Consider the following 21,185-nt stretch of genomic DNA (forward strand, 5'->3'; position numbering starts at 1 on the left):
TGAAAAACTCAAAGCTCGGTGACGTTAGTCGTGCTGCCGGGGGGGAGGGGAGAAACGGGGACTGCAGCCTGAAATTCATTGTCCCGGAGACCGCTACTGACCTCCTCTCACCCCCCGTCCACAGATTCACAACGATGCAATCACGGCCCTGCATGTGCTCGATGACCACCTCATCACGGCGTCGCTGGACCGGGACGTTAAGCTTTGGGACCGCGATTGTCTGAAGCAGGTGAGGGCAGGGTGTGGGGTGCGGGGGGGAGGGAGAGGTGAAGGGCAGCCCCTTCAGCCCGGGGTCAATCGAACAGACTCATCCAGGCCTGGGGTTTGTGGCTCTGGTTTTCCCATTGACGTCCCCACAGCCAGTCAGATCGTCCTGTTGTGTTGATCTGGGGTGAGGGGTGGTGATGACGCCTCCACGCTCGTCTCGCTCACCGCCACCTTTGTTTCTCTCTCTCTCTCTTTAGCTGGGGCTCTTCCGCTGTGACGCCCCGGTCACCTGCCTGCAGCCCAACCCGTGCTCCCCATCGGAGATCGTGTGCGGGGACGCCCTGGGGAACGTCTACTTCCTCGCCTCTCTGTAGAAGCCTTGGGACTGCCGCCATCTCAACCCGGCCCCCTGAAACGCTCCGCAGCCGCTGCCGTCGCTCCTCCCTCAGACTCGCCGACACGTTTGTTGCTCGGTTACTGCGGGGCAGCGGTGAGAGAGGGAGCGGGCGGGGATGTCTTCTCTGCTGGGAATCGTGTACAGAGATGCGCTCTTTCTTCCTTTGCTGTTAACGCGCGGGGAAGGAATAAAAGTGTAAGAGTCTCTCTGTTTTGTAAGTGTCCATCGTAACGACGCCCGTTGGAGAGCGCCTGGGGGCAGAGGATGCTGCACTGGCTGCAGGCCTAACCTTAGGAGGTTGCGGGAGATTATAGTGTTGGGGGTGGAGCACTTATGGCACTGTGGGCCCGGGGCAGTCCCCCCTATTCTACCCCAGGGTAACCCCCCCAATATACACACACACGCAAGCCAGATTCTCCCAGAGTTGCTAGCAGTGACAAATCCGGGGATTAGAAGTGAGGCTCAGGGAGATAGAGACTTACACACACGCACACACTCTCACACACTCTCTCACACACACACAGACTCCCAGCATCACTCACAGGGAGTCAGTGACAGCGCTGAGGATTTGAACCTAATGGTAGGCAAAGGCTCAAATTAATTTTTCCTGACTCACAAGTGGATGCTCCCACCCCTGGACGCCTCCCACCCTCCCTCTGGTCCCTTTTCCCACGTCCCCCAGCACGGTGGTCATCGCCCTTCACGTACACCCACACACACGTATACCAGGGATCAGTGCTTTATTGTAAAAACAGACGCGCAGTCGGGGGAACGGTCTCCGTACCCGAGTGTGCCTGGCGTCCCATCTGCTGGAGCGAGGTGCTGGGACCCCTCCTCGCAGATAGAGACAGGGGCTCTGCTAAGGTTTATCATGCACAGAGCTGGGTACGGCTGCGCCCGGTCGCGTGCGTGAGTACCGAGGCCCGCAGGTGGCAGAGTTCGGTGTCTGAGCGCCGTCTCACGCCCAGAAAGCAGAGGTGCAGCTCCCCCTTGGACGGGCCGCGCCCCGAAGTGTCTCTGATTCCAGTCGCCGTTCAGACGGAGGGCTTTAGACGTCTTCCCCGTGCTCCTCGGGCGGGATCACCCCTGCTCGCCGCGGCACTGGATTTCTCGGGCGGGCTTTTGTGCCGGGATCCAGAGTTAAGTCCTGGGGGGGGGGGAGCGAGAGGGTCTGTGGCCAGAACCCCCTCCCCTCCAGCCTGGTCTCAGAGTTTAATCGTCAGTCCAGGCCGGGTGTGTCTCAGCTTTCCCTCGAAAACTTCCAGCTTATGGCGGCCGGAGCTGCTGAAGGGATTATTACAGAGACTGCAAGAGAGAGAGAGAGAGAATGTGTGTGAGACAGACAGTAAGAGAAGAGACACACACCCCCCCCTACACACCTTCACACACACACACCTACACACACACAAACACTGCACACACACACACACACACACATCTATACACACACCTACACACACACACACCTACACACCTTCACACACACACACCCCCCTACACACCTTCACACACACACACCTACACACCTTCACACACACACACCCCCCCTACACACCTTCACACACACACAAACACTGCACACACACACACACACACCTATACACCTTCACACACACACACACATCTATACACACACCTACACACACACACACACATCTATACACACACCTTCACACACACACACACATCTATACACACACCTACACACACACAAACACTGCACACAGGTTTACCCCTAGGAAGGCCTGACCCGATCTGAAACTAAATTAAGAGCATAACCCCCCCCCTTTATCAACATGGGCCCCCGCCCCTCTAATTATCTAAAGCCGCAGGCCGCGGACCCCCTCGCTGGCTCTCACTCGAGGGTGTGGAGGCTGGGGCAGTTCTCCACCAGGTGCAGGAAGGCCGACACGGAGCAGTCAGTGAAGGCGTTGTCCCTCAGATTCAGGCTCCTCATGGACGCGTTGGCGCTGAGAGCGCAGGAGAGCTCCTCCACGCAGCTGTCCGTCAGATTCGCCATCCACAGCCTGCCCGAGCCCAGGGAGAGGGAGAGAGAGAGAGATGGGGGACACAGGGAGGGAGGGGGGAGAGTGGCTTTTAGTTCATTATTTGATTGGTCGCAAATCTCGCACCTGTAAACTGATGCGATGGAGGAGGAGAAGAGGTGAAAGCGGGGGGGAAATGGAGGTTAGGGACGGAAGGAACGTGTGTGGACAAGAGGTAGGATGGGGGGGGGAGAGAGAGAGGGTAGGGACGAGGTGAGACTGAGATGAGGAGGAGAGTGAAAGATTGAGAGGGACAGTGCCAGGGAGAGGGGGGGGGATCTGTCTGTATTGAGGTAAGTGTGGGGGTGGGGTTGGGATGTATCGGGGGGGCATGTGTATGTGTGTCTGGGGGGGGGGGGGGGTGTATGTGTGCATATGTATCCGTGTGCATATATTTACATGCGTGCAGGATATGTCTGGGTCTGTGGAAGGACGGAAAGGGTAGGGGGCCAGGGAAGGTTTATGGGGGAGAGTCGCCGCAGGGGGCAGTTGGATGATGGGGGGGGGTATTGCTTACTCCAGACTCTGCATTTGACAGTCGGGCTTCCTCAGGGCTTCGCAGAGGAGCTTCATCCCCTGGTCTCCCAGCCTGTTCTGGGCCAGCCTGCAGGGAAACACCAGTCGGTCATTACTGCTCTGGGTGGGGACCGTCCCCCCCCGTCTGCCCGAGCTGTACAGGAGCCCAGAGAGCGGCGGAACCGGGCGAGGGACTGAGCCCCCGGACACCCAGGCAGGAGCCCAGCATGAGTTCTAATCCCCGGCTCTGCCCGAATCCCTGTGTGTGACATTGTGGCGAGTTCCACCACTAGAGGTTCCCCAAGTTCCAGGGCAATTACGGACGAACCCTTCAGAGCCGATCAAAGCGGGGGAACTGGAAAAGGCTTTATGACAAAATAAGAGACCAGGGATTCTCAGCAGCCAATCAAAGGTCAGGGATCAGCCAGGCTGGAGGTGCCCTGTCGTCTCTGCCAAACTCCTTGCGACCTCTGACCCCCAGACAGCGTGCGCTGCGATAAGTGTGGGGTTTCAGTCTCCTCCTCCTCTCACTGCTGATCCTTTCTGCACAAATCACCCCAGACACCAAGGGGCACTGTCGCTTTGGGTCACAAAGAGGTCACTTGGAGGAGACCTGCCCTCTTTTCAGGCTGGGATTGGTACGTGTAGTATTCAAGGAGACCTGCCCTGTCCCTGTGTGTGTGTGCGTGCGGTGATGAAGGAGACCTGCCCTGTCCCTGTGTGTGTGTGCGTGCGGTGATGAAGGAGACCTGCCCTGTCCCTGTGTGTGTGTGTGTGCGTGCGGTGATAAAGGAGACCTGCCCTGTCCCTGTGTGTGTGTGCGTGCGGTGATGAAGGAGACCTGCCCTGTCCCTGTGTGTGTGTGCGTGCGGTGATGAAGGAGACCTGCCCTGTCCCTGTGTGTGTGTGCGTGCGGTGATAAAGGAGACCTGCCCTGTCCCTGTGTGTGTGTGCGTGCGGTGATGAAGGAGACCTGCCCTGTCCCTGTGTGTGTGTGCGTGCGGTGATGAAGGAGACCTGCCCTGTCCCTGTGTGTGTGTGCGTGCGGTGATAAAGGAGACCTGCCCTGTCCCTGTGTGTGTGTGCGTGCGGTGATGAAGGAGACCCGTCCTGTCTTCAGGTTGGGATCTGCGTGAAAGGAGAACTTGAACTGCGTTTGCAGAGTGGGCAAACGAGAGGAATGATTCATGAATGTACCCAGTCTGACGGTTCCTGTTCCTTGTACAGGGACACGCCTTAATCCATAGCCTGGTAAGTGCTTTTCTTTTGGCCTGGCTCCTTCCCACAGCACAGGTTGTTCCCCTCCGAAAGCGTCCTTCTGCTGTTCCACTCCCTGCTCCTCCCTGCTGCCTCCACAACCTTTCATCACACCCAGAAATTACTCTCACCTGGCTTATGGACCTTTCCACCCCAATATTCTAAACAAACTAGGTGTCTGGGTTCTGGAGGGAGGCAATTTTTGGGCCATGGTTCTGGATAAAGCGATAGTTTAGACTCCAGGGTCTGATGGGGGGGGGGGGGGGGAGGAGGAAGATCATTTTAAGGCCCTGGGGGTTCGTAAGGGAGGTGGCCAGAGAAACCGAGCATGCCGGTGTCGCGCTGTTACCTCCCCACGTCACACAGACACGGGAGCACGAGCTACACCGTTTCCCATCCACGCGCCTCACCTGACGGTGACACACTTGTGCAGAACGGTCTTCAAGCTTTTCATTCCCCAGGACTCGATCGAACAGTTGAAGAGATGGAGGTTCTGCAGCTGCTCGCAGGGCCCGAGCACAACGGCCAGGACGTAGCAGTCCACGGGGGTCATGATCTGGAAGCTGAAGTCCACCTGCCTGACCCGCCCCATGGTCTCCTGCACCAGGACCTTGTTCTGCGTCTCAAACAGATAGTGTAATGTGTTCAGCAGCTGGATCTTGCGCGTCTTGGCGATTTCGAACCTCTTTTTGATCCAGTCCACCACTTTGCAGACGTTCTCTTGGGGCACGTCTCCAATGAGGTCCTTCAGCTGGGCTGTGGTGGCCGGGCAGGAGAGACCAGCCATAAACTGCAGGAAGATTTCATAACGGCCATCCTTGGTAGTGCTGGCTTCATCCAACAGTTCAGTCAGTTTTTGGGTGGGAGTTTGGAAGAACTTGGCAAGGGCTGCCAGGAATTCCTGCACCGTGAGGTGAAAAAAGGAGTATACCACGTCTTTTAAGGAGTTCTCCTTTTGAAGAATCTGCATGAGGAAACCAGATAGGAAATTGCTGGGCTGCAGGTCATACCGATGGAAGTGGTAGTCGCTGAAGACAATGACCTTCTCTGCCACCCCCATGTAGGCCATATCTCCTGTCTTCAGGAGCAGTTCCCTAGGCTCCTCTGCCTCCCTGGCGTGGTTCTTCAGGATATTGTAGATATAGTTGGCATACAGTTGGGTGATAGTCTTTGGTGGGCTCCAGTTACGTAGCCTCGGTGAGGTGAATGTCCCCTCTAGTGAGGAGCAGATGACCCAGCAGTATGATGGGTTGTAGCACATAGTGTACAGAATGGCATTTTCCTCTACATAGGCCAACATTTCTAGAGAAACCTTGGTGTCACTGTTGAACTTCATGAAATAGTCTTTGATCTGTGCATCAGAAAACCCCAGGATCTCTGCATAGAGGTGGACAGGTGCAGCCTGTAAGGATTCCAATGCTGTGGGCCGTGTGGTCACCAGCACAGAACAGCCTAGCAGCATCTGCCCTTGAAAGAGGGCACGTATAATGTCTGGAATGGAGCACCAGCTCTCGGCATACAGGCATGAAGCCACCTTTGATTCTGATTTTGGAGAACTGGCCTGAGTGTCCGGGAAGGCAATAGGTTCATGGAATTCATCCAAGCCGTCAAAGATTAATAAGATCCTGTTGGGGTTCTTTAAGACTTTCTTGAGATCTTTCTCCAGGTAGGGATAAGAGTCCAGGATGATCTGCTTGAGACTGGTCCGTTCCTGGTAGATGTTGAGCTCCCGGAACTTGAATTGGAAAAGGAAGTGGAACTGCCCATAAATCCTGTCCACTGCCCAGTCATGGACTATTTTTTGCACCAGCGTGGTCTTGCCAATGCCAGCCACACCACTGATCACAGCATAGAGGCAGCGGCTGCACTTGCCAAAGCTGGTGCCAAAGATCTCATGGTGGCGGACCTTCTCCAGCTCTCGGCGCAGTGTCTGCTTGCGCCACTCGGAGTGGTCGCGCCCGCGTGCCAGGAGCTCATGCTGCACCTGCTCCTGGTACCGCAGAGAGGGGATGATGAGGAGCTCTGTGAAATGTTCCTCCAGCTGGAAGGTCTTTGCCATATTCCAGCCATGGATGGAGGTCAACGTGAAGGTAGCGTTCCTCTCCCGCAGGATCTCCTGGTGCTTGTGATGGATGCCTTCACCAGAAGGAAGGAAGAGTAATAATTATTAGCCAGTGATGACTACAGTAATCAAAACAACTGCCCGTGTGTTTCTCTCTCTCTCTTTCACATTCTTTGTCTCAGTTTCTGTTTCCGACATGTTGCTTTGCATAGACCCCCTCAGCTCATCGGACAAGGTCTTAACTGCCTGGAGATGCCCCTTCTCCCAAAATTACCATATTCACTTCAACAAAGAGGATCCAGTGATGACTGGGGTCTCTCTCCCATTGCCTACTTATGTCCTCTCATTCCCCTATCCCCCCCCCCTCCCCCCCCCCCCCAATCAAACACATACGTTGCCTGCTTGCTGTTTAAGATGGTTCTCGTTAAAGGATTACCATCACTTAATCCCATCCCCCCAGCCCCCCGGGTTTCCTCAGTACTGGAACTATAAGTCACTTACCCACCAGACAGTCTTGAATGACCTCATCAGGGGCCCACTTAATTTCCTTGTGCAAAGAGTCACCTGAAACTTACAAAAAGGACCTTTAGCACCGCCATCTTATCAATACATTGATGAACCTCTCTCAATATCGCGGTATCTGTCTCTTCATCCATCTCTCATTCTATCCTTCCTAGTATCTATCACCATCCACCTCTTCTTCCATCCAACCTTCTGTAGCATTTCTCACTCATCTCTTCCGTCACCTTATTCCATCTATCCATTTATTACTCTCCCTCTGTCTCTGGCTAATCTGTCGGTCTCTCTGTGTGTACTGCTTTGATAGCCTAGTCCAGAGTTCCCCAGCTAGCTTGCCACAGGATACCAGCGCGCCTTCAGATCTAGGCAGGTGTGCCACGGAAAGGTCACCACCACCTGATAGGATCCAAGCCGGCACCTGCGCTCTGCCATCAGCGCCTCGCTGTAACAAGAGTGGGGGTTTGTTAAAACAGGTAGGAGCGTCTTTCTGAGCACACGGTGCTGATCACGCTTGACCCCTTTTCCTAGCTACAGTATGAGCCCCCCGGCGTGTGGTAATTAATGGGAAGCATGCGGGGCATGGATAGCCGGGCCCTGCTTTGTTGAGCGCAGACGGTGCCCACAGCACCTCCTCCTCGTCAACCTCCTGACCTCTTTCCTTCGAGTCCTTCCAGGCTCTGATTTATCCCCAGGTAGAGTGAGGTGGGGCGAGCATTGACTGAGCACTGGATGTGACTTTACTCTGAGGGCCTGATGGTGGTGGGGGAGCAGGAGGAGCTCTGGCAACTAACTGAGCCGGATGTCCACATCACAGCACCTTCTCCCTCCTCTGGCACTTGAATAGAGAGGTAACTGGTCCACCGCTACGTGTTCTTGTGCGTCTCTGCCTGCTCTCTCCCTTTGTTTTTAAAATTTGGAAAGAAATTGGACTTTCCCTAGCTGGCCTTCTCACCCTCCTCCTCCTCTTCCATGTCTGTATGGCACCATAATGATTTCCACCTGACAGAGTCCACCTCCCCCCAACCAGGACCCTATTCTTGTGACGTTTGCACCTTTGTCTTCAATCTCCTGCAGGATCCTCCTGACCTTCAGGAAAGCATTATTGTCCTTGAAGTCTGCAAAGCTTTGCCACATAGCCCGGGCAGCTTTGGCGTCTTCCTTGGCGAGCACCATACGCAGGAGGAGCTGCGAGGCCTCGTCATGGTTGGCAGCAGAAATTTGCTAAGGGAAGAAGGAGGACAAGTGGATGAATGTAATGCTCCCTTGTTCCTGGGTTATTCTGTCACAGAGACGGGGTACCTACTCGGGAGGTAGGTTTGGATTATGATCTGAAAGAGGGAAGGGGTAGGACCTATCTGTGGTGATCTGGAATACCCCTCTCCCCCAGGAGACGGATCGATAGACTGACAGATAGACGGATATATCTCATACTATTCCCTGAAATAGAAAAAGAGGTGAATGGACAGAAATTGGATACACCACAAGCTGTACCAGAGAGATACCTGAATGGACAGATGCATGCATGAGACACGTTTTACTCAACCCTGGAGAAGGATGAACAGATGGGATAGACAGTGGGCACATCTCATAGCCTAGCCCAGAGGAAGATAGATGGACACTAGAAACAGCTCATGCTCCATACTGGATATAAGTGGATGAACACTGAACACAATTCATGCTCTATTCTAGAGACAGACAGGTGTTAGACAGATAGAGAGATATTGGATACAACTCATACTCTGTGCTAGAGCTGAATTACTAGACAGACGGACAGACATTGGACACACCTCATACTCCATCAAGGAGAGGGACAGACATACATTGGACGCACTTCATATTCCGCCATGGAAAATGATAGACAGTAAACACACCTCATACTCTGCGTTGGAGATGGCAGTCTTGGCATAGAGATTGAAGGCCACAGCATGCACCACTTCCTCAATGGCGTCCTTTAGCCGTTGGTAGTACAGCTTCATGAGTCTGCGCAACTGTAGGTCGCTGAACCCCTCCAGGACCCCCAAGGCCACTGGGGAAAAAAAGAAAACCGTGGAAACCCATCCCAAACCTGTCATTTTTCTAAGAAAAGAATGGATCTCGGACTAGGGACCAGAACATCCAGTTGGGTCCTTGCAGTATGCGGGAGGCAGATTGCACCATGAGATGAAGGCACAATTAATGCCATGGCCAGCTTCAGCCTGAATATTCTAGTTCGTATTTGTGAACCATGGGATGAACCCAGAATATGCAAAGACGGATTTAGAAAATTAATGGACAGTTAAAATTAGTGAGGAGGGGGAGTGGGAACCAGGTGCATGTAGAATCAGGATGTGCATCATGGGATGTGTTCAACCCCATGGTGAATGCCTCACGCATACCACAAGGACCCAACAGAATAGTGATGTATTCCCAGATATAGGAATAATTTAATATTCGCACACTCTGGGATGAACACAAGGCAGTGGCGTATTTTAGGAACAGCAGAGAAAGATGCATCCTATTTTTGGTCAAAATGTGATTGTTTAAGAGGTGTAAGAAATGCTGAGGGCATCTTTTCTTTCACTTGTACATAAGCGCAATTTTCTCTCTGCATCATAAAACAAGGAGCATTCCTCCAGTTAGCGATGTGGCATGCCGTAACTCCGGCTTTATTAAGGAGGCTGGGACCAGCCCCTCCCCGTACCCCAAACGGAGAGAATGAGGGACATAAGATGGGGAGCGCTGTGGAAAATCGATCCAATGTATTTGCCACATGAGACGGGGCCGAACCAGAACCTGTGTTCAGGTGGGGGTAGAGGTGGCACCCTCCGGGCCACAACACGATAAGAAAGTCATCTGAATTAGGTGAAGGTACCGGGTTAGTCAGCTTTTGGGGAGATTTTAACGACCTGCTTGAGGTTCCGATCGATAGGGCATGAGCCAGGGATTGGATGTGATCGATAACTTAGGATCAGGAGCGTAGAGGCAACCAACAGGCAGCAGGAAAAAAATATTTATTGGACTCAGCAAACTTAATTCTATTTTTGTGACTGATGATGAGGATGGGGTGAGGGTCCTGCTCTGTGACACCCTCTTGAGATGTCCGTTGTCTCCTTACCCTCGCTCTCGCCATCGGGCCTGAAGAAAGGGGTCAGGTGTCAGTGCACGAGAGTAGCCCTTACCTGGCGAGCTGCCCACCACACTCTCCTTTTGCCTCTCTCTGGCCTGCCGACCCCCCTGCATCGCTGCCACTGGTCTCCCCGATTCTCACTCCGTGCCGGTCATGTCGCCTCTGTACCCGGGCGAGGGGGCCGAGAAACCTCCAGTCTGATAAAAGTGAAATGAACGCACGGTCGGCGTCAGAGGTGAGCTGAGAGAGAGGCTGATTTACCGGTAAAGCGTTCTTCCTTTCTGGGGCCGGGAGCCAGGTCCCCACACGAGAATTTACAGGAAAAAAATCTCTGCCCGGGCGGAGCCCCCTTAACGTACACAGAGAGAGAGAGAAAAAAATAAAAACCATACCTGGGCATTTACGCGCATTGCAGGTGAACAGCAGCCGGAGAGCACGGAGACAATCAGGATAGAAAGGGATAGGGCGCAACTCGTGTATAAGGGACGCCGAGGGCAGCGGACATTATATCCTTAATATAAAGTTAGATGGCGTAATTTGTGCATGAAGGACTGAGAGGTTGCTCCAAAGAAGCAAAACGGTAGACGGTCAAATAGAGCCAGGAGGCGAACAAAGTAGAATAAGACCGTTCAGCTTAGATGTAGGGATTTCCTTTATTTAAAGTACAGCTCAAATCAAAATATGCCCGACTCGGGCCAAGTTTCGCCCAAGCATAGGGCTGCGAAATATACGAGAGAGATTTCAATACGCTAATGAATATTAAGATTATAGAGTGCGTAATCAATTCATGTTTCATCACAAATTTAAAATTACACACCAGCAGAATAGAAATAAGCAAACAAAATTAGCTAATAAAAGTCAAGCTGAACAAAAAAAAGAAAGACTTAACACAAGTTTTAGCAATTAAATGCTCATGTATCAAGCAATATTAAACTAATATAAATGGGACATGGTGAAACAGATATATGAAATGGTACAGAAATAAAAGTTATAGAAAAGAGGAAGAGAGGGGATAGAAAAAAAAAAAGGAATAAAGTGTAAAAAGATATATGAAGATAATACCTTCCAAATCACAGCAATGCCGGATAGGTAACAGGAAATCATTTAAGTAAGATCCACCTGACGTTAAGCGTGGTTTTTGTTCACGCACCTTTTCCTCTATAGGATAAAATATATAATTTTTAATGTGTTATAAGATTGTTTATGATTTTCTAACATGGTTTTAGCTGATTTAAGCTTTTTTAATTCACGCACTTATTTATTTATTTATTTTTGGTTTTTATATACCGATCTTCCTGCATTAAATACAAATCAAACCGGTTTACAAGGAACAATAAAACTGCCTGTACGGCGATACATAGAACTAAGAACATTGTAAACAGGGCAAACACAGTTAAAATTTTAAAATTTAACTGAAACAGAGGAAAAGGAAAATTAGTTTCTTACCTGATAATTTTCGTTCCTGTAGTACCAAGGATCAGTCCAGGACACCTGGGTTGTGACTCCGCACCAGTAGATGGAGACAGAGCAAAACTTGTGGGCGGAGCCATATATGACCCTGTGCCAGTCACAGCCCCCCTCAGTCATACGTAATGTCAAAGTAGAAATCCCATAAGGCAACCATAGTTAACTATACAAACTTGCTAATTAAACGGAAATAATTCCAACACTCCTACAGGAACCAGACTCCCCAACCGGGAGAGCGAATAAACAAGCGGTCAGCTTACTTAAAACAATGATGAGCGGACTCTCCGTTACTTTAGCGCAGCACTGCGGGTGGGATCCTGGACTGATCCTTGGTACTACAGGAACGAAAATTATCAGGTAAGAAACTAATTTTCCTTTCCCTGTACGTACCAGGATCAGTCCAGGACACCTGGGATGTACCAGAGCCAACTTACCGAGGGTGGGAAATAGAGAGTCCCGCACGGAGTACCCTCTCTCCAAAACCCCCGGAATCGGTAGCCCGGACATCCAACCGGCAATACCTGATAAAGGTATGCAAAGACTGCCATGTAGCCACTCTGCAGATCTCTTGAGGCGACACCTGAGAGGCTTCCGCATGTAGCCGCTCTGCAGATCTCGTGAGGCGACACCTGAGAGGCTTCCGCCCAAGACGCCGCCTGAGACCGAATCGAGTGTGCACAGAGACCCACGGGAAGCGGTTTCCCCCCGCACCAAGTATGCCGAATCAATGGCCTCCTTGAGCCAACGGGCGATTATAGAGCGGGATGCAGCTTCCCCTTACCTTGGACCAGAGAACAGACCAAATAGATGATCTGTCACCCGAAACGGATTAGTGACCTCTAGGTAGCGAAGGAGGGACCTCCGCACATCAAGCTTCCTGAAATTCCGACCGCGAAAGCGGGAAGCTCCACCGATTGGTTTAGATGGAACGCCGACACGACTTTAGGGAGAAAGGAGGAAACCGTCCGCAAGGAAACTCCCGAATTGGAAATACGCAAGAACGGCTCCCTACAGGACAGAGCCTGTAACTCCGAAATACGTCATGCCGAAGCAATCGCCACCAGGAAAACAGTTTTGGTTTTTTTTTTGTTTTTTTTTTAAACGTGAGATCCTTGATAGTAGCGCGTTTCAAGGGCTCAAACAGTGCCGAGCATAAGGCGGAGAGCACCCAATTAAGATTCCAGGACGGACATGGCAAAATGCAACGGAGGCCGAAGATATGTAACCCCGCGAAGAAAAACGGGAAATATCCGGGTGAAGCGCCAGGGAGGATCCTTGAACCTTACGCTGCAAACAACCAAGCGCTGCTACTTGAACCCGCAGCGAGCTGCACGCCAACCCTTTGGCCAGACCGGCCTGGAGAAACGCCAGAATATCGGATAACGAAGCGGAAGTGGGATCCAACCCGCGGTTCACACACCATTCCTCAAAGACCACCCAGACACGGACATACGCTATGGAGGGAGACTGCCGCCTGGATCTCAGCAGCGTGGTCACCACCGCGTCTGAGTAACCTTTTCTCTTTAACCGATTCCTCTCAAAAGCCATGCCGCGAGACAGAAGTGATCCGCCTCCTCCAAACAGACGGGGCCCTGTCTGAGGAGCCCCGCGAACCTCTGGAGACGGAGGGGTACTGCCACCGACAGCTAGACAAGGTCTGCGAACCACGGACGGTGCGGCCACTCCGGTGCTACCATGAGCACGTTGGACGGGTGCAACTCCATGCGCCGGAGAATTTTGCCGATCATGGGCCACGGGGAAAACACGTACAGCAGGACATCCGTCGGCCAGGGAAGCACCAACGCGTCGACGCCCTCTGCTCCCCTTTCTCGACGCCGACTGTAAAATCGCGGAGCCTTCGCGTCGCGCCACATGGCCATCAGATCCATGTGGGGCACCCCCCACGTTCTGCAGATGGAAAGAAACGCCTCGTCTGCCAGCTTCCACTCCCCGGGATCCAGGCGATGACGGCTGAGAAAATCCGCTGGGACATTGTCGGTTCCGGCAATGTGAGACGCTGCAATGTTGCTGAGGTTCTGTTCCGACCAAGCCATCAAGAGCTGCGCTTCTATTGCCACCAGCGGACTCCTCGTCCCTCCTTGGCGATTGATGTAGGCCACGGTGGCTGCGTTGTCCGACAACACTCGGACCGCCATTCCCCGTACCAGCGGTAGGAAGGCTCGCAGTGCCAGACGGACCGCTCTGGTCTCTAGTCGGTTGATAGACCACTGGGCTTGAGACGGCGACCATAGTCCTTGAACCGACTTGCCTAGGCAAACTGCTCCCCAACCGGAGAGACTGGCATCCGTGGTCATCACCGTCCAATTGGGCACTAGAAGGGACACTCCACCGGACCGATGACTGGGATCCAGCCACCAGAGCAGGCTGGATCTCGCCTGGCCCGCGAGCGGAAGCGGTAGGTGGAACTCCTCCGAAACCGGTTTCCAGCGGGATAGCAAGGATGACTGCAATGGCCGCAGATGAGCGAACGCCCAGGGAACCAACGCGAGCGTTGAAGCCATAGAACCTAGAACCGTCAGGTAATCACAGACCCGATAATAGCCTCACCGGAGCTTGTAGCTTGCATATCCGTTCCTGAGATAGGCACACCTTGCCCTGTTTCGTGTCGAATACGGCTCCAAGGTATTCCAAAGTCTGGGTGGGTGCTAGTTGACTCTTGTTGAAGTTGACTACCCAGCCTAGAGACTGCAAAAGCTGTAGGACCCTGGCCACTGCCAGCCGACACTGACCCTCGGACTTCGCCCGAATCAACCAATCGTCCAGGTAAGGATGGACCAGAAGTCCTTCCCGGCATAGCTGCGCCGCCACCACTACCATCACTTTCCGAGCCGTGTTTTATCACAGAAAACACCCACTGGTCTGTTGTGATTGTGGTCCAAACCTCGTAAAATAGGGACAGCCTGCCCCCTACCTTCAGAACCGAGGGATGGACCGGCTGGACATCATTGAGACGACTTACCACTGGGTACGGAAGAGGAGGAAGCTGGTCTGCCGAATCGCCTGCCACGAAGGACTGAGACTGCTGTCTGCCGCCTCCCGAGTGAAAAGAGGAGAAGAAGAACTAGGGCGAGAAGTCCGGGGCTTCTGGCTACTCCGGTATCGGGAGCAGGAAGAGAAGGATCCGGTATCGGGAGCAAGAAGAGAAGGATCCCGTAGACCGTGCCCTGTCCTCCGGAAGTCTATAACCCTCATTCTCGCCCAGGAGTTGTATCATGTCAACCAGTTCCTTCCCAAACCACAGCCTGGCCTAGAAGGGAAGGGAGCCCAGACGAGGGGAGCCCTGACGAGACTAAGAGGCCCCGTCTGCCGACCAGTTCCTCAGTCACAGGAGACGTCTGGTCGAGACAGCGGATGCCATGGAACGAGCCGAGGTTCTGAGGAGATCATGTAGTGCGTCCGCACAGTATGTTATTATCGCCTCAAGGCGCCCGGTCTGCTTGGCTTCTTCCTCGGAAAAGCCCTCATTAGCTAGCAGCTGCTGGACCCAACGGAGTCCAGCCCGCAAGGTGAAGTTACTGCAGATCGCCGCCCGGGCTCCGAGCGCCGAGACTTCAAATCTTCTTCAATTGGATTTCCAACTTCCGATCCTGAAGGTTCTTCAGAGTCGTGGTACCCGTGACAGGGATAGTCGTCCGTTTCGCACTGCCGAAACCGCTGCGTCCATCTTTGGTACCCTCAGAACCTCCAGCGCTTCCTCCGGCAAGGGATAAAGTTTATCCATAGCCTTCGTGACCTTCAGCCCCAGGTCTGGGGTATCTCATTCTCTAAAGAGCAGGTCCGTGGAGGAAAACAATGAAAGGGGAAGGTTGTGGGGGGGCCACTCAGGCCCAACTACACTGGGTCCATGGAGCCGATGCGAGAGTCCTCGACGGGCTCCGCTATCTCCAACTCCCCCAAAAACGTCTGCCGCTTCCCGGCTGGAATGAAGGGGCCCAACTCGTCACGGCGGAAGAGGCGAATCACCTTCGGGTCGTCGCCTTCTGAGTTCTGACCCTGTCGTGCCTTCCCTTGCACGGGCATACCATCTCCCTCTGCCCCCCTCGGGGGCGGGGATGGAGCCTCCTGGTCTTCCAGGTCCTCCGACGTGTCCAAATCATCCCAGGGCGGGAGAGCCCGCAGTGGCCGCTTGAGCTTGGGTGGGGGCCCGGCATGTCATCCATCCGTGGGCGATTCCTAGGTGCCGATGGAGGGGCCTCCTGAGGTTTGGTCTGAGGGAGACGCCTCTTAAGGGCCGTGCGGGCTCTAAATGCCCTATGCATGGCCGGAATAAAATCTGACGAAAAAAGGAGCAGGATCCCTCTGAATTCGAGTCGGTATCCTGGCCCCTCCCCCGCCCCGCGGGCCCCACGGGGAAAACTGGCCTGGGAACGGGATGCTGCGGGGAGAGGGGGAGAGAATCCCTAGCCCCCTCCCCGGACAGCCCAGACACCGCGGGAGCCGGCGGCAAAATGGCGGGAGTTCCCGCGTTCCCCCTAGCTGCCTTGGGATCCAAAGAAGATCGCGTTCCCACCGCGATCGCAAAAGAAGTGTGCCGCACCAAGAGCCCCCGAAGCGCCCCCGACGTCCCCTCGCCCCCCAGGAGGCAAGCAGAACACAGGCCATCCTGGGAGAGGCGCGCGCACCCGGACCCGCAGGCCGTGCAGGCCGCGCCACGAGCCAACGCTGAGGAAAAAAGAACCGCGAAAAAAAAGAACGCCGGCCGCGAGGGATAGAGGGGAGGGGAAGAAAATAGAAACAGAGCCGGAGAATCGCCGCCGCGAGTGAGAAAAAACAAAGCTGTATCCTTTTTTTTTTTTTAAACTCACCGGAGCTGTCCCCCGACGGGTGCTGGAACGGTCCGATTTGGGGTGAGTGAGCCGGGCTCCCCGGTATCACCCCGGCTGGGCTCTGAAGTGGGGTCCTCAACCCCTAGCCCCAGCAATCTGCTCTACCAGAAGGGATGGCCCTCTCAGGGCCTGACAGCGCCTTCTGGGAGCTCTGACCGTTTCTTCTCCCTGAGAGAAAAAGAAACTAACACTCTTTTTTTTTTTTTTTTTTTTTTACAAACTTAATTGAAACAGCAACAAGAGAGAAACAGTAAGACTAGGAACCCTGCCTATCTCTCTAAAAAAAAAATACGCTAGCCCTCGGACTCTAAACAAGTTCCCTATCCAGGCTGTGAGCTATGCCGCGGCCTCTACCAGGGGGGGATGGTCCCCTCAGAACCTGACAACCCCCCTGGGAGGCAGGGCAGACAGGACTTAACCTTGTAACAAAAACTACCAATTTAAACTAAATACCAAAACAATCAAACCTGACTGACTACCAAAATCAGGCTCAGGTCAGGCAGGGGCTGTGACTGCACCTGCACCATCTACTGGAGACAGAGTAAGACTGAGGGGGGCTGTGACTGGCACAGGGGCTTATATATGGCTCCGCCCACAAGTTTTAATCTGTCTCCATCTACTGGTGCGGAGTCACAACCCAGGTGTCCTGGACTGATCCTGGTACGTACAGGGAAAAATATTTACAATGCATAGTCATAAATGTCCTAAAGCATTCAAAGAGAAAAAAAATTCACGCACTTATACTACATATCGTGCAAATTAATTTTTCGCTCACTATCTAAATCTGCTTGCTATTATTTACAATAAGAACATAAGAAATTGCCGTGCTGGGTCAGACCGAGGGTCCATCAAGCCCAGCATCCTGTTTCCAACAGTGGCCAAACCAGGCCACAAGAACCTGGCAATTACCCAAACACTAAGAAGATCCCATGCTACTGATGCAATTAATAGCAGTGGCTATTCCCTAAGTAAACTTGATTAATAGCAGTTAATGGACTTCTCCTCCAAGAACTTATCCAAACCTTTTTTGAACCCAGCTACACTAACTGCACTAACCACATCCTCTGGCAACAAATTCCAGACCTTACTTGAGCGTTGAGTGAAAAAGAATTTTCTCCGATTACTTTAAATGTGCCCCATGCTAACTTCATGGAGTGCCCCTACCAGCTATTAGATACATAGTTTTCAGGAGTAAGCACTTATATTTGTTTGACACTGCGGCGATCTTTCTGTCTTAATTAGGCACTATTTTTACCTGTATTACTCTAGTTTAGTAGAGTTCACCGCAATTCGGAGTTATCCCGATATGTATGTACAGCATTATGTGCTGCCATTTAGTGTTTAAAAGCTTTTCGGCATTTTGATTGGGTTTATGTATTTTTTATTGTATGGCGGCGATATGAGGTGTTTACCTAATGTGATCGATGTCTTTGAGTCACTCCTGCTTCAGAGTAACGGAGGTTCAAGGTAAAATCAATTCACCGTATCGTCGGGTACATGAATTGAATGTTTAATCAGATACCTCAGTTTTTACAGCATCGGCGTTCTGGTGGTTCATTACATATTAAATTTAAATGTATTTCAGAAACTCGACGCTGTCTTTGTTCTAAGCGCACTAGCGGTAGTAATTTCACATGAACCGTACTTAACATCGGGTGGACCTTTGTTTGTTTCTTTAATGATATCCCCTTACCTATTCGGAATTGCTGTGATTTGGAAGGTATTATCTTAATATTTCTTTTTACACTTTATTCCCTTTTTTTTTTCTATCCCGTCTTCCTCTCTTCTTTTCTGCACCACATATCTGTACCATATATCTGTGCCATTTCATATATCTGTTTCGCCATGTCCCATTTATTAGTTTAATATTCCTTGATACATTTTATGCTAAAACTTCATTCATACCTTTGTCTTTGACTTTTATTTGCTTATTTCTATTCTGCTGTGTATCATTTTAAATATGTGATGAAATATGTGATTGCACACTCTATAATCTTAATATTTATTAATATATTAACATTTCTCTCGTATATTTTGCAGCCCTATGCTTGGGTGAAACTCGGCCTGGGTCGGGCATATTTTAATTCTTTGATGTGAACTGTACTTTAAAGGAATCCCTACATCTAAGGTGGTCGGTCTTATTCTTTGTTCGCCTGAGGGGGCCTGGGTCCAAGTTACACAGTAACAGAATTTCCCCATGCTTTTTTTTTATTTTGATGTGGCCATTTCCTCCTGCTTCATCATCACTGGCCCTTGGATCCTAGCACATAAGCCTTCCTTTCCAATTTTACCTGTTTATATTTAATCCCCGCCCTGCCTCCCCAGAGCACCCAGTCTGGACATTACGGTGATTGGTCCCATGCAACAGGGCGCCTCACGGAAAGCTGCACGCATGGGCCCTGAATCCGGGCAGCAGACATCAGCATTAACCAATAACCGTGACTATCCCCCCCCCACCCCCAGTGGCTGTGAGTGCTGCCTCCCCCGTCACAGCTGAGCCAGAGTGCAGAAGACCCGACTAGACCATGAAAGTGGGAACCGTCCGCATGGCATGGCACACTGCCACTGAACCCCAGGCCGCCCCCTGAGGATTCTGAAAATGCCCCAACATGTACGGACCCACAAATCCGCCGAGACACCAGGGTCACACACAGATAGGAAGGCTCCTCAGACTCTCACACACACACACACATGTACGGACCCACAAATCCGCCGAGACACCAGGGTCACACACAGATAGGAAGGCTCCTCAGACTCTCACACACACACACATGTACGGACCCACAAATCCGCCGAGACACCAGGGTCACACACAGATAGGAAGGCTCCTCAGACTCTCACACACACACACATGTACGGACCCACAAATCCGCCGAGACACCAGGGTCACACACAGATATGAAGGCTCCTCAGACTCTCTCACACACACACACACACTCTGACTCCTTACCTGTGCGTCTCCCCCATTCCCCCCACACCCACGGTGCCCAGAAAGTACCTGGGAGGCGCTCCCTCACCAAATGGAAAATGCAAGGGAAGAGGGCGAGGAGACGGAGGAGCCCCCTTCCCTGTACAGAGAGGCAGCAGAGGAGAGAGAACTCATTCCACAGCTCAGCAGGTAAACAAGGAAATGAGATAACCCGAGGCAGGGCGGGAGGAATGCACTCCTCCACCAAACCCTCCTCCCCCAGGCGGAAGGGAGAGGTGATCCAGTCCTGGGATCTCTTCCACCCCCCACCCTCCATTGTTTGCAGGGAGTTGTTGTAGCACCGATTTTTTCCTAAACAAATCAGAACCACAGCTCCCTGCACGTGATGGGGCAAAAGCAGGGACTGGATCAGCCTGTCCAACTGACCCAACTTGCACCTGTAATCAGATACTACAGCCAGAAATCCCCTTACACAGCCATGGCCTTTAAGAATCGCCCCCAAAACATACACAAGAGCAGATACACAAACTGCCTCACACCCACCCACTCTACCTCACATAAACATACACACAGAGATACACACAGACACGCATGCTCAGACATACAGATAAGATACACAAACATCCAGACACTCAGAAACAAACACAGACACACACAAAGATACACACATACGTAGACAAATATGGACACTCACATACACAGATCGGTAACGGTGGTGGGGCTACTTGGCAATAGTGATCATAACATGATCAAAAGGAAAATTAGTTCTTACCTGTTAATTTTCGTTCCTGTAGTCCCACAGATCAGTCCAGACCATGGGATGTACCAAAGTTTCCCTAAACCAGGTGGGACCGAGACAGTCCTGCTCGATGCACCTGCCGCCCAAAAGAACCAAAGACCAGTGCGTGCACATCTAGACGGTAATGCCGAGCAAAGGTATGCAGGGATGTCCATGTAGCGGCCCTGCAGATTTCTTGTGGAGAGACTCTCTCCGCCCACGAAGTAGCCCGAGAACGCAAAGCGAGAGCCTTCAAGCCCTCAGGAACTATCCTGCCTTGGCAAAGATATGCCAAGGAAATCGCTTCTTTCAACCACCGAGCAATAGTAGTCTTAGAAGCATGTGCCCCTATTTGGACCACTCCAGAGGACAAAAAGATGATCGGAGATTCAAAACTCATTGATGACTTGAAGATAATGGAGTAACACGCGTTTCACATGAAGCCGGCGAAGATCGCCCCCAGCGAGACCCGCGACGTCCTCCGGAGAGAATGCGGGAAGATCCACCGACTGATTAACATGGAAGGAAGAAATGACCTTCGGCAAAAAGGAAGGAACAGTTTTGAGACAGACTCCCAAATCAGAAAAACGTAGAAAGGGCTCCCAACAGGACAGCGCTTGAATCTCTGAAATCAGACGAGCGGAACAAATAGAAACTAAGAAAACCGACTTAAGCGTAAGATCCTTAAGAGTAGTCCGACGGAGAGGTTCGAATGGAGCCACACAGAGAACCCAGAGGACTAAATTGAGATTCCAGGACAGACATGTGGGACGGACGGGTGGCCTCAAATGTTTGGCGCCCTTCAAGAACCGAGCCACGTCCGGGTGAGACGCCAAGGTGTGCCCTTCTACTCGACCGAGAAGAGAACTGAGAGCGGACACTTGGACGCGCAACGAACTGAAGGAAAGCCCCTTGGAGAGGCCTTTCTGAAGAAAGGAAAGAACCACGGAGACCGGTGCCGAACGCGCTGAGACACCCAATTCAGAACAGCCATTCTCAAAGACTTTCCAAACGCGAACATATGCCAAAGATGTAGATGGCTTCCGTGCCCGCAG

General features: G+C 52.2%; 2 protein-coding genes across 10 annotated transcripts in view; one reads left to right on the forward strand and one right to left on the reverse strand.

Moving 5' to 3' along the window:
* Positions 1-810, forward strand: part of TEP1 (telomerase associated protein 1) — a 44,420-nt gene extending 43,610 nt beyond the window's left edge. Inside the window, 2 exon segments of the mRNA XM_029581512.1 lie at positions 125-229; positions 465-810. Of these exon segments, the coding sequence (XP_029437372.1) occupies positions 125-229; positions 465-581 (222 nt within the window). The 3' untranslated portion in view covers positions 582-810.
* A 519-nt stretch (positions 811-1,329) lies between these two features.
* On the reverse strand, positions 1,330-19,577 carry LOC115078061 (NACHT, LRR and PYD domains-containing protein 3-like). 9 transcript variants are annotated; one of them, XM_029580665.1, is made up of 10 exons: positions 19,422-19,559; positions 11,172-11,267; positions 10,371-10,458; positions 8,875-9,029; positions 8,056-8,224; positions 6,986-7,054; positions 4,833-6,558; positions 3,167-3,253; positions 2,464-2,631; positions 1,330-1,909 (listed from the first exon to the last, which is right to left on the reverse strand). In XM_029580665.1, the coding sequence occupies exons 2-10, from the start codon at positions 11,211-11,213 to the stop codon at positions 1,810-1,812; spliced, it is 2,604 nt and encodes an 867-aa protein (XP_029436525.1). In that variant the 5' UTR covers positions 11,214-11,267; positions 19,422-19,559; the 3' UTR covers positions 1,330-1,809. The 9 variants fall into 9 exon arrangements, with proteins under 9 accessions (XP_029436525.1, XP_029436524.1, XP_029436529.1 ...); XM_029580664.1 differs by lacking the exon at positions 19,422-19,559 and adding an exon at positions 16,403-16,605; XM_029580669.1 differs by lacking the exon at positions 11,172-11,267 and having other exon boundaries at positions 19,422-19,577.
* Between the last annotated feature and the right edge of the window lie 1,608 nt (positions 19,578-21,185).

This window comes from Rhinatrema bivittatum, chromosome 16 (genome assembly GCF_901001135.1).
Source record: "Rhinatrema bivittatum chromosome 16, aRhiBiv1.1, whole genome shotgun sequence".
In the NCBI taxonomy this organism is placed as follows: Eukaryota; Metazoa; Chordata; class Amphibia; order Gymnophiona; family Rhinatrematidae; genus Rhinatrema; species Rhinatrema bivittatum.